General features: G+C 35.7%; 2 protein-coding genes across 3 annotated transcripts in view; both read left to right on the top strand.

The window, feature by feature from the left end:
- Window positions 1-541: 541 nt before the first annotated feature.
- Window positions 542-5,868, top strand: LOC122841127 (transcription factor BTF3 homolog 4-like). The gene is made up of 6 exons (XM_044134163.1): window positions 542-681; window positions 1,062-1,121; window positions 3,211-3,324; window positions 3,622-3,823; window positions 5,277-5,336; window positions 5,456-5,868. Exons 2-6 carry the CDS (start codon window positions 1,068-1,070, stop codon window positions 5,500-5,502), a joined length of 477 nt encoding a protein of 158 aa, XP_043990098.1. The 5' UTR covers window positions 542-681; window positions 1,062-1,067; the 3' UTR covers window positions 5,503-5,868.
- Window positions 5,869-9,180: 3,312 nt separating this feature from the next.
- The window catches only part of zfyve9a (zinc finger, FYVE domain containing 9a), a 34,909-nt gene continuing 32,191 nt past the window's right edge, over window positions 9,181-11,898 (top strand). Inside the window, exon 1 of one of the 2 annotated variants that reach the window (XM_044133353.1) lies at window positions 9,181-9,404. The gene's annotated coding sequence lies outside the window, so the exon portion shown is untranslated. The remainder of the gene's footprint in view (window positions 9,405-11,898) is intronic. The other variant, XM_044133352.1, reaches the window with a different exon arrangement.

Raw genomic sequence — 11,898 nt, 5'->3', positions numbered from 1 at the left:
TTTGTAATCTAACGGATTACATCTGTGAGAAGCTCTTGCATAGTGCTATCTGTTTGAATGACACAAAAACAGACAAAAATATAAATAAGGATAGTTAATTTTTTCCCCCTATTTTCCAGTTATGGCCGAAAACGTATCATAATCTCAAATTGACTGTTCTGGTTTATATTTTCCAAGCTAAGATTTGGAATTCCAACATCTGAGTATAAATTAAACGCACCCTTTAAGTTAGGAACCCGCCCCTCAAAGGTGCGACATTTGCTTCTTATTGGCCCAGAGCATTTTTCCCTTTTCTTTGAGGACAGCCCACGTGACATCACATCCACACAACCGCGTGCTTCTCTTCGCTGCCTCAGATAAAGTTAAACGAGAAAAGGTCATTATAAAACCGGAAATGCATATGAAAATTTAAATTTAAAAGTTCTAATTGACCCGTGAAAACTGTTATTTGTTTACCTAGTCCGTGTGGCTTGATTAAGATGTACATTTTTGCATAGTTCTGTTATGTTTTTTAAAATTATCTTCAAATAATTGGGAATACTAAAAATAAATAAATGATTGAAAATTTATTCTGGAAATCATAACCGGAAATGAATAGTGCTAGTGCTAACTTGTGCTCTAGCCCGTGCTACTTCATTCGTAGCAAGATTTGTTGAACGGACACATAATCCCTTATTACAGGTAAATACGCCGTTTACATTGATTTAAACACCCAATGTGCTTATTCTATCGTTTGAATACTATCGCTAGCTTCTAGAGAAGTCAGTAGTAATGTAAACTAAATTATTTTGCGTTGTTATTTTTACCTTAAAGCTAACGTTAGCTCAGTTAAGCTCGTTCTAGCAAACTACTTAGCTTAACTGCCGACGGAAATTTTATTTCGAAATAATAAAGTCTACTCAAAATCATTGTTGTGCTAATTAAGCCCTAATTACTGAGTTTAATATAAGTGTTATATTAAGTGTTTTTAGGTTTCTGCTCAGTCATCATAAAGCAAGTTGTTTGTATACTTGTGTGTTCGTGTGAAGTCTGGTTTGGATTAAGTTTGTTTTGCTTCACAGAACACTATGAATCAAGAGAAGCTAGCCAAACTTCAAGCTCAGGTCCGGATAGGAGGAAAGGTACCGTTTTCAGTCTTCTTCGCATCTCTAATTTGGAAACCAATTTATTCAGATTAGTTCTGCCTTGGGTCAGTTCTTACGAATTGTGTTGCTGTTTGGCACCTGCCACATTTTTCCTCCTGACCTCAGCATTTCTATTGTGAGGCAGAACATTTACCCCCCGCCCCCTTCATCTGAGGCCTCTGAGGTTTTGGGCCCATTTTTCTACACACATTAGGTGGCAATATTTGTTATTTCTGGTGTACACTAACAAGCTTCTTTTATCTTTCATCAGCTTAATTACTGGTAATTTATTTATATCCAAATTATGCAAGTAAATTATCTGGGTTCACGCAGTTTTGTTCAAGTAGGAACATAACATTTATAAGACTTGCATGTCAAAACAAGTAATTTAATCCAGAAGAGCAATTAAATATCTTTTATCATGTATGATTGTATAAGAAATTCTGGAGTAACTTGTCTTCCATTTATTTTTTGCAAATTGCTCTCTCCCCAAATAGGAAGAAATTGCCAAATTTAAAAAAAATATATTTTTTAATCTATTACTCTGAAAAATCCAAACCTTGGAATATATATATATATATATATGTATGTATGTGTGTGTGTGTGTCCTTTTCTACCAGTGAAAATACCTTACATTTTACATTATCGTGAGATAAAATTCAAAAAATATTATCTGCCAATTCCATCAAAATTGGCAGATAATATTCCATCCAAAATTACTTTTGATGGAATTGGCAGCGGGAAAAGCATTTCCTAACAGTCCTAAATCAGTAGAACCATGAATATCATAAGTAAAAACAGCATTTCATTTCCCTCTGGGATTTATAAAGTATATTTGAATTTTAACTGCTTAAATGTAGAAATACTGGTTTTTATTCTAGGTCAGACATGTGATGCCACTGCTTTCACAGAATGAAGAATTAGAATGATCCCAAACACTGATTACTGACCAGAAGAAAAAAAAGACAGCAGTGCAAAAAGATTAAGAAACTTTTCCGCGACCCGACCCCTGATAAGCGGAAGATGGATGGATGGATGGATGGATGGATGGATGGATAAATGTAAAAATAAAATGATGAGAATGAACTCAACTATGTTGTTGGAAGTCATAAACACAGATTCCAGGTTCAGAAATGTAAATCTATGTGAACAAATAAAAGTTGGGTCGTTCATCTAGACCAGGAGTGTCAAACTCCAGTCCTCGAGGGCCGCAGTCCTGCAACTTTTAGATGTGCCTCTGCTGCACCACCTGAATAGAATAATTAAGGCTCTGGAGAACTGGTCTACACAAGGTGGAGGTAATTAAGCCATTTCATTCCAATGTTTTGTACCTGTGGCTCATCTAAAAACTGCAGGACTGCGGCCCTCGAGGCCTGGAGTTTGAGACGCCTGATTTAGACTAAATTATATGTGTAAAGTCTTCGTTTTGCTCTTGAAGTAATTTGTCTAGAAAAGTTCAGCGACACATTTTGCTCCACCCGGTTCCCTGAAGTCTCAAAGCTATAAAAAATTATTTTTTTATTTTACTCACTGAAAGTCTCTTTTCAGACTTTCAGTGAGTTTTGTATTTGATCTTTTGTTAAATATCTTCAGATTGGTTCATAATGTGTTGGTTTTTCAGATGTTTTGAGACCTACATGATGTTGTACAGGTTCTGTTTTAAGTGGTTAATTGTTCAGGTCTGCCAGTAATCAGGATTATTAACCTTAAATATGGCTAATAGTTCTATTTGTGATTTACTTGTTGATTGAAAATTATTTTTCTTTTACTTGATTTTGAGCACTTCCTGTTTCTTTCAATTATTTTGCTTATGAATGCATAAAAACCACCAAGTGTTGGTTTTAAAATTGCCATTGTGTGTATTCAGTTAGTCTGCTGCTGTTGGGATTATTTTACTTTTTGTTTACTTGCATGAGAAGTGAGGTTAGATGATGATTTTGCACACTTGTTTATCTATAAAGTGCTCCAAGTGTTTTTCACAAAATCTTTGTTGCTTTTAACCGTGTTAAAAACAAAATGAATCTTTGATAAATGGGTTAATTGTGCAGTCTAATCCTTTTTTTGATATCACCTGTTCCTGTCTCAGGGGACGGCCCGCAGGAAGAGAAAGGTTGTTCACAAAACAGCAACAGCTGACGACAAGAAACTGCAGGGCTCTCTGAAGAAGCTGGCAGTGAACAACATAGCAGGAATAGAGGAGGTGAGCAGCCGACTGCAGCGTCTTTTTTTCTGTTTTGATATGTTTTGTCTCAGAATCTTGAATCTTTTATCAGTTGTCGTGTCAGAAGACATGAGGGAGGATAAAAGCCTGACTAAAGTGTTCCCCAGTCGTTTCATCATCCGCTTTATTTTTAGAGAGCTTTCAGAAAACACAAAGTACAAAACTAAAAAGTGCAACTCCTCAAATGCATTTGGTGTTAAAACAAACAGACTGTTGCTCTGATTTATTCTCAGCTCAGGATAGACGCTCTAATCCCAACTTTCCCTTTTTTTTAAGGTGAATATGATCAGAGACGACGGGACGGTGATTCACTTCAACAACCCCAAAGTTCAGGCTTCGCTGTCGGCCAACACCTTCGCCATCACAGGCCACGCTGAGACCAAGCAGCTGACGGAGATGCTGCCGGGCATCCTGAGCCAGCTGGGGGCCGACAGCCTCAGCAGCCTGCGCAAGCTAGCAGAGCAGTTCCCACGCCAATGTAAGAGCCAATGCTAAGAGCTGGGGACGCACCGATTACAGTTTTCTGACTGATCACTGATCTTTAAAAAGGCTGACCTGCCGATTCAGATTTTTGTCTGAAATGTTTCTAGATACAGCAAGAAAGTTGCTGAGTTGGCAACAGTGAGGCGACTATTGTTAATAGCAATTGCTGCTTTGCTGGACAGAAACTGAAAGTTACTATTCCCAGCTCCAAAATCTTAACATCATTAAATATGTTCCATCATTAAATTAAACTAAACTAATTTAATTAATGTGTACATTTATTTTATTAGATTAGAGAGGGACGTAAGAAGAAAGAAAGGAAGTGTCAAACACTTATTATTATTTTATTTATTTAGATGATGCCTCCTTGACTGCTGATTTGGAATAAATAGGATCTGAGCGTTGAGACTAAATAATTAACGTTTAAAGTGAATCTTCTCCCTCGTTTCTCAAACAAACATCCTGCAGACACAAAGCAAACTCTACCAGCTGGTTTTGGATGAATTTGGACAAATGTGAACTTCCTAGATTTTCAAGCTTTTGCAAATTTTTTTTGAAGACAAACATTTGCATTTTATTTATGTAGAGTCTCTGAATGGCCAGAGGAAAAATTCAGCTGACCTCAGCAAACCTCCAGCTGCAAGAAAAGCAGATAAAATGTTTAAAGATTGCTCAGAAGACGATCAAACCTAGAACGATATCTGAGTGATAGTTTGCTTCGGTCAGACTTTGGGTTCCAGAATCTCCAGGAGTGTTTGATTACATAATTTTATTCCTCACAACCTAAAGAGACGATCAAGTTGACAAAAAGCTGCACAGATTAGTTTAGTTTTTTATTTTTTTGTGAAAAAAAAACCTCAACTAGAGTTGTATTGCATTGAATCAGTTCTCCAATTAACAATTATCTTAGTAATCTATTGATTATTTTGATGATTAATTGGGTAAGAAAATTTGCACATTCTGCAGATTTTTTCATCTAATCATTATAAATATATTAAAAGATACAAATAAACAATTTACTTTTTTTAATAATAAACATTTTATTGCCTTAAATTTAATAACTTAGCTTTCATTTTCTATACGCTTGATCATTTGTAATAAAATATCTCCAGCTAAAAAATACTTCATGTGAAAAGATCAGCTTTTTTATCAATCGTTTAATAATTGGACAGGAAAGAGGTGATTAATGTGATATTTTTATATGTAGAGAGAGAATTTGAAGCTAAAACTACAACTTTATGAGTACTGGGTAGAAAATATTTATAAATAAAAAATGTGTATATTTTTTCTACAGTTTTGATTTAATTACTGGCATGTCTCCGTCTGTGTAATAATGATTAATTACTAAATTAGTTTATTTCAATAATTGATTAATTACAATTAATTGTTTCAGCCCTACATTGCACACTTAATTGTAATTAAAAAATTTTTGCTTGTTGTTTCTGCAGCAATGGAGCTGAAAGCCGTGAAAGAAGAAAATGCAGAAGAAGACGACGACGATGTGCCAGGTAGAGATTCAGACAATTTAAACAACTTGAGACGTAGAGAATTAAAATTTTATCTCTTTTAGTTTCTTCTTAGCGTTCAATTGCTTCTAACGCATCATTTTTTCTTTTACACCTCGCAGATCTTGTGGAGAACTTCGATGAAGCATCCAAAAATGAAGCGAACTGATGACATTATCCTTCTTCTTCTTCTTCAGCCGGATGTTTTATATATCGATTTTCTTCTCTTTTTTTTAAGTTTTGCAGACTTGCAAAGGTCATTTCCTCTGGTGGGGAAACTGTTTAAGGTGCAGTGCATCACCTACACATAAGTGAATCATTTAGTGTCGACGTTCTGCAGAAACAGAAACATCATACAGACAGTTTTGGTAGAAATTGTGACACTCAATCGACTCACAACTACTTAGGAAATAAGCTTCTGATGTGATGAAACAGCTGGTATTTAAGAGATTCTTTAAATGATGATTAAGGTTAGTGAATGATGTAAGTAGCGTTATAACAAAGACTGAGGATTTAATAAAATCACTTTGGGCTATTGATGTTTCCTTTTTATTACTCTTATTTTATCTAACAAAGTATATTTCCCTTATTAGCTGCTTGTTTTAAAATTTAGCAAAAATATTCAGATTTTCATGTTACAACTAAAAAACTTAAGTGTTTTTTTTTCTTGTGGTTTTCAATGTTTATTTAAAAAAAAAAAAAAGTTTATGTTGCTTTTGTATTAAGCCCCCTCTAATCTGATGCCTGCCAATAAAAATTTCATTATTGTTGTAATTTAGTCTCAGACGGCGTTGGGTAGCAACTAGTTACATTTACTTGAGTAACTTTAAAAAATTTACTTTTGGGACTATTTTTATTACGCTGTACTTGAGTAACTTTATTATAAAATATTTCTTCTCTTACTTGAGTAAAATTTCTAGATTTTCTACCCACTGAATAAAAAACAAACATGTCTTAATCAAAAACTCACCAGACACTCACACCTGCAGTTTTTGTTTCATAAGTTTTTTATTTTAAGAAAATGATTTGGAAACATTTTCTTTTGCCTGATTTTGATATCTTTTGTTACTTATATGAATTATTGCAATTTTTTGCTTAAAATACCAACATTTTCACTGAACTTTACATTTTGGTCTGTCTGTGTAATTTTTAAATATTAAAGTATTTAAAAATTAGTTACTCAATACTTCAGTAAACTTCTTACCAAATACTTTCTAAGTAATTTTTTTGTTGACTACATTTTACTTTTGCATCCTGAAGATCAGAAAACACAGCAGAGATGAAGATGTGGAGAAGCAGGTTTAGTGTAGTAAGCAATAAAACAAATTTTGGTGGAGCCAGCATCATGCTGTGGGGATGTTTCTTCCTAACAGAAAAGCTGATGAAGGTTGATGGAGCAAAATGCAAAACAACTTGGATGAAAACATTCTTCTTGCACTTAAATTATTAATATTTGTACTTTTTTTATTCTAATGTTGCTTAATAAATACATTAGCACCCTAATAATGTATTTATGCATATATACAGAATTTATTGAGGAAATTTAGGTGCAGCAGCAGTAAAATGACAGCACATCAAGGCATAAAGTTTCACACAAATATAAAAGAATTTAAATATTTAACAACAACAAACAATTAGAATGATTGCAGTAAAGGCAGAATTACAACACGACATACTGTTTTCACAGCCTGGCTCTGGGATTGTGATAGTAAAAGAGGGAAAATGACAAAATGATTTATACATGCTAATTTGAAAGAGGATGGCTAACTGTCTGAATGGCTATTACACACCACATCCTGTTTCATTGATCATCTCTCCGTATTAATGCTGCATCCTGCTGATCAATGGCTCCGCTCGCTCTCTGCTGTCATCCCCGGAGAGGCCTGACTGAGCATGAAGGTTACTGAATGAGTCATTTTTTTATTTGAGTTTTTTCTTTCTGGCTCCGGGAGCGGGACGGGGCTGTGGTTCCGCCCCGGGCGGCTCACACCACCTCACCTCCCGCCCAGACTGGGCCGACATGTCCCTGCTCCTGCTGCGGCTGGACCCGGAGCAGAGAGCGGGGCTGCGGGGAGCAGCAGCAGCCTGAGCTGCCCGGGTCAAGTTTGGCAGAGAACTGGCATCACAACCGGAAGTCAACCTCAGACACCTACACAATAAAAGCACGAAGGATTTCGTAATACCGAAACTGATCACAATTTTTTTGAATCGCAAGATTAAAAAACTAATTTTATTGCGCATACTGAGAGGTGGGTAGAGTGCTCAAAAAACTGTTCTCAAGTTAGAGTGGTGATACTTCAGCACATTTTTACTCAAGTAAAAGTAAAACGTATCCATCCAGGAAATTACTTAAGTAAAAGTAGAAATGTATTAAAGTCTACTCAAATACTGAGTTGCTGATCAAATTATCAATCATTTAATATTTAAAAATTACATAATCAGACTAAAATATGAATCTAAGTGGAAATTTTGATATTTTAAGGACAAAAATGACAAAAAAATTAGGCAAAAAAGAAATTTTCCAAATCAGTTTTTTCAATTAAAAAATCCAAAAAACATGACATTTCAACAAAAACTGTAGTGTGTGTCTGTGGCTGGTGAAATTTTGGCTAAATCATGTTTGTTTTTCATTCAGTGGGTAGAAAACCCAGGAATTTTACTCAAGAATTAATTATTCAGGTAAAATTAAAAAGTACAGTGTAGCAAAAATACTCCAGTTTTGTTTTTGTTTTTTTCCAAAAAAGTTACTCAAGTAAATATAACTGAGTAAATGTAACCAGTGTCCAATTCTGCATAGAGTACTTAAAAAAAAAAAAAGCTTTCTTTGCATTCAAAAAATGAAAACACTCGTATTAATTTTAAATAGGGATTAGAAATTTTCCAAAAATAAAAGCCATAACTTTATTATGCTGTATTATGCAATCTTTAGATCTGGTCCTTGAAATCTTTCTTAACACCCCTAACAGATTATGACCATTTTGGTTTGTAAAAAGGATTTTCCCTTTAAAGACGGTAAAAGTACAGCTGTTTATAATATTAGCAAAAAGTCATTAATACTCAGATTTGGGTAGTGAATCGTTACATTTATTTGAGTAACTTTTTGGAAAACAATGTACATTTTGCATAAGTTTTACTATTATTGACTAACTTTAAGGTTTGCTACGCCTACTTGAGTAAAATTTTTGGATACTCTGTTGGTAACTTTACTGAATGATGAGCAACATTGTTTTAACCAAAAACACTTATACACTTATATTTTGGTCTATTTGATATTTTTGATCTGTAATCTGAGTCTCCTTTTCACCAAATATTTTTTTTTTTACTCTTGCTTGAGTAATATCTTGGATAGCTACTTTTTACATTTACCTGAGTAAAAATATGTTAAATTACTAGTGTTACTCTTACTTGAGTACAATTTCTGGGTACTCTACCCTCTTCTGTCAGCATTATTAATCATATTTGTTGACAATTAAGGAATTTAACCCCGCTAGTTTGGGCCTTACACTCTGTTTTCTGCTCACTCACTTTCCAAAAATTGGGGGGTTTAATCTTGATGGTGGAAGTCGATGTCCGGATTAAATGAACACCGGTGGACTCTGATTTCTAAAACTAGTTGGTTGCACTGGAGGGTGTCGTTGTAAAGGGGGGCTGAATAAAAATGTGCATAATACTTTCTGATTTTTATTTGTAAAATACATTTCCAGACTAATCTAAATTTTTGGTTATACGTAATTATTTATGTTGGTGTATCACATAAAATGAAAGAAATAAAAGCTATTATTTTTGAAAGGTTAAACCGGAAGTTGGAGGTGTCCATTTTGGAACTCTTAACATTTCTCTCTATTTTCCCAGTATTGAATCTTTGGGGGGGAGGGATCCTCTGCACAACTACGGCAGGATAACGGCTGTACTTTTCGAGTAGTGCTGTTCCGGTCGAGCAGACGGCGGAGTCGGAGAGAGTTTAAACGGAGAGACTCAAAAATAGCTTCCAAAGGCGATTAGCTATGACGGGAGGAAACACTGGGGCTTCGTGGGAATCTACGTAAAAATAAGAGGATGAGGATTCCTCCGGTGAGTGACTGGATTTGTTTTTATGGCATTTCGCAGCTCTGCTTAGCCCCTCAAACCGCCATTGCAGCGGCAACTTGGTGTTAGGAAAGTGAGTGGACGGTGTTGGTGGTAATTCTTTATTTTTTGTAAAGTGTGAGGAATCCCGAAAAGGTGCCGTTAACGGTCACTGATTTCTACGCCAATTACACAACACGCTCTGCGCGGCGTTTCAAGCTGTAGCTGTAGTGCTAGCAGATGGAAAATTAAATGTAAAAAATTAAAGAAAACGCCTCCATTTGATATTGGGGTTAAGTTGAGCCGTTTTGAGGTAACCATTATAACCGGAATCCAACAACCTGACCACCGAGTTCGTGGCGGCGTGAGTGTCCGCGAGGGCAGCGAGCTTCTGCCGTCATGCCGCGCACGACTGCCCGCTGAATCACCGGAGCCATTTAATCCAACCACTTCATCTGCTTTTTATTACCCCAAATTAACGAGCCGAATTATAATTTTCACTTCCGATTTATGTCACATTTTGCGGGAAACTTATCGGTGGCCTTTTCTCGTGTCGCGGTGGGAACAGATGTGAATAAAGTCAGCTAAAGCTAACACAACAGAGCAAGTTCTTGCAACAAACAAATGCAAAACTGCAGCGATTTCCTTCAAATCTGTGTCGATGTAGCCCGGCAGTCTTGTTTTCCACCTGTTTACATTTGCTGCCTTTGAAAAATTTTTATCCAGAGATGCAGGGTTTGGCCTGCAGGCACAGCTACAGTGTCACTTCTGGTTATATAACCCCAGCTAATGGTCACCTATGTGCTCATAAGAATTGGTCTCCTCTGGTCATCAGGCTGTTGTTGAGTTCAACATGTGGAGTTATGAATAAACACGGCCAAACCAGAGCCTACTTTTAATGTTTTCATTAATTCAGACATTAAAAAGTCAATTTTCGACAGAGGAGAAAGTAAACAGTTTTCCAGAATTCCTAGGCAGTCTGGAAAGTATGAAAGTTGATTTAATTACTTTCCACATCAGTTTAGGGATGGAAATAAAAGAAAATATGTGCATTTACTTTGCTAACATCTCTGTCCTTTTATGGATGCGTTTATTAGTTCTGTCCCAAAAGTTTGCAAGTTAGGGCTCTTAAAAACTTTGCCTAAAAATAATAACCATCTTTTTAATTTATAGATCTAATATAACATATTCAGGTTTTTAGTAGTTTTTCCTCTTTTGTTGTGAAATAAATGCATTGAATTTCCAGAACAGAAGATGTTTTTTGGATCTATTTATACATCTGAGAGAAGAAAATGTATTAATTCTGTTTTTTGTTGCTCTTTTTTAATTAATTATTTTTTTTTTTACAGTTTTACATTTTTATTTATTTTAAAGTAGAGATGCACGATATAGCAGCACTAACAAAGGTATCGGCCAATATTCGTCATTTTTAAATACATTTTAAAAAAATAATTTTTTTAAATCACTGGATGCTTTTATCAGTCTGCTAAATAAAACTGATCCGATATGAACAACCAATATTTATTTTTTTATCTTGTTATCTGTTTCCGGGCTTTTTGTTCTCCAAAGTTGTCGAAATAGCAGAGAAATAAATTGATATTAACATCAATATCTGATGTTAATATCAACATTAACATCAGATATTGATAGTGGTCCAAATTTTCATATCAGTGAATCCTTATTTTAAAGGATTTGTTTGGCAAGTCAAATATATAATTGGGTGAATCCCATCAGCAGCTTAGCAATCGGTGCAGCCTTGGTGTGTTTCTTCTAAAAACAGATACTTTTTAGTGATGCATCGTTAAATCTGCCCTGATTTCCTTAATTTTGGAAAATCTGTGATCGGCCGATACTTACATGTGAAGTCAATCTTATCCACCAATCTTATCTATTTTGGCAAAGGTCTAAAAATCAACCCATCCTCTTCTGGTCTCCTGAGAGAGAGGTGTGACTGACAGACCGGCCCACCAGGTCATGTTTGGATGTTTGCAGTTTACAATAGAAACCCCACTGTTGCCAACTCAACGAATTTCTTGCTACTTTTAGCAACATTTCAGACAAAAAAAAAAAAAAAAAAATCGGAATCAGCAGGTCAGGAGTTTTAAAGATTGTTGATCTGCGATTTTAGCAAAGTTTTCTACATTGAACTGCTGCCATCTCTGTTTCCTGAACTAACTGGCAGTTCTTTCAGGACATGAAACATAAACTGGATATTTGATGAGGGTTTCTACTGTCACAAGAGAAGGTGATACCGAACCTCCATCTTCAGGTGGTTTTGAAAACCCAGAGGGGCTCATTGAGTCAAACGATCCGGCAGGCGCCCATCTGAAGACGGGCTGCGGTGTGTGCAGAGCGTCCCCAGATGTAGGTTACTGTACGCTTTCAGAAATTATTACAAGGCTCTCCCTGATGGCAGCTCGTCTCCCAGCGCCGCCTTTTTTGTCTGGATGTGGTTAAAGTAGATCAAAACCTAAAGCGGAGAACTCGTAATCACTCCTGA

Source organism: Gambusia affinis, linkage group LG12 (genome assembly GCF_019740435.1).
Source record: "Gambusia affinis linkage group LG12, SWU_Gaff_1.0, whole genome shotgun sequence".
In the NCBI taxonomy this organism is placed as follows: Eukaryota; Metazoa; Chordata; class Actinopteri; order Cyprinodontiformes; family Poeciliidae; genus Gambusia; species Gambusia affinis.
The sequence above is the reverse complement of the archived record's forward strand: the minus strand, read 5'-3'. Positions and strand labels throughout refer to the sequence as shown.

Excerpts from the sequence above, each read along its gene's own strand:
- LOC122841127 (XM_044134163.1), top strand. The coding sequence starts at position 1,068 with ATGAATCAAGAGAAGCTAGCCAAACTTCAAGCTCAGGTCCGGATAGGA. Across the intron at positions 3,824-5,276 it reads AGAGCAGTTCCCACGCCAAT|CAATGGAGCTGAAAGCCGTG; the intron begins GTAAGAGCCAAT and ends TTGTTTCTGCAG. Across the intron at positions 5,337-5,455 it reads AGACGACGACGATGTGCCAG|ATCTTGTGGAGAACTTCGAT; the intron begins GTAGAGATTCAG and ends TACACCTCGCAG.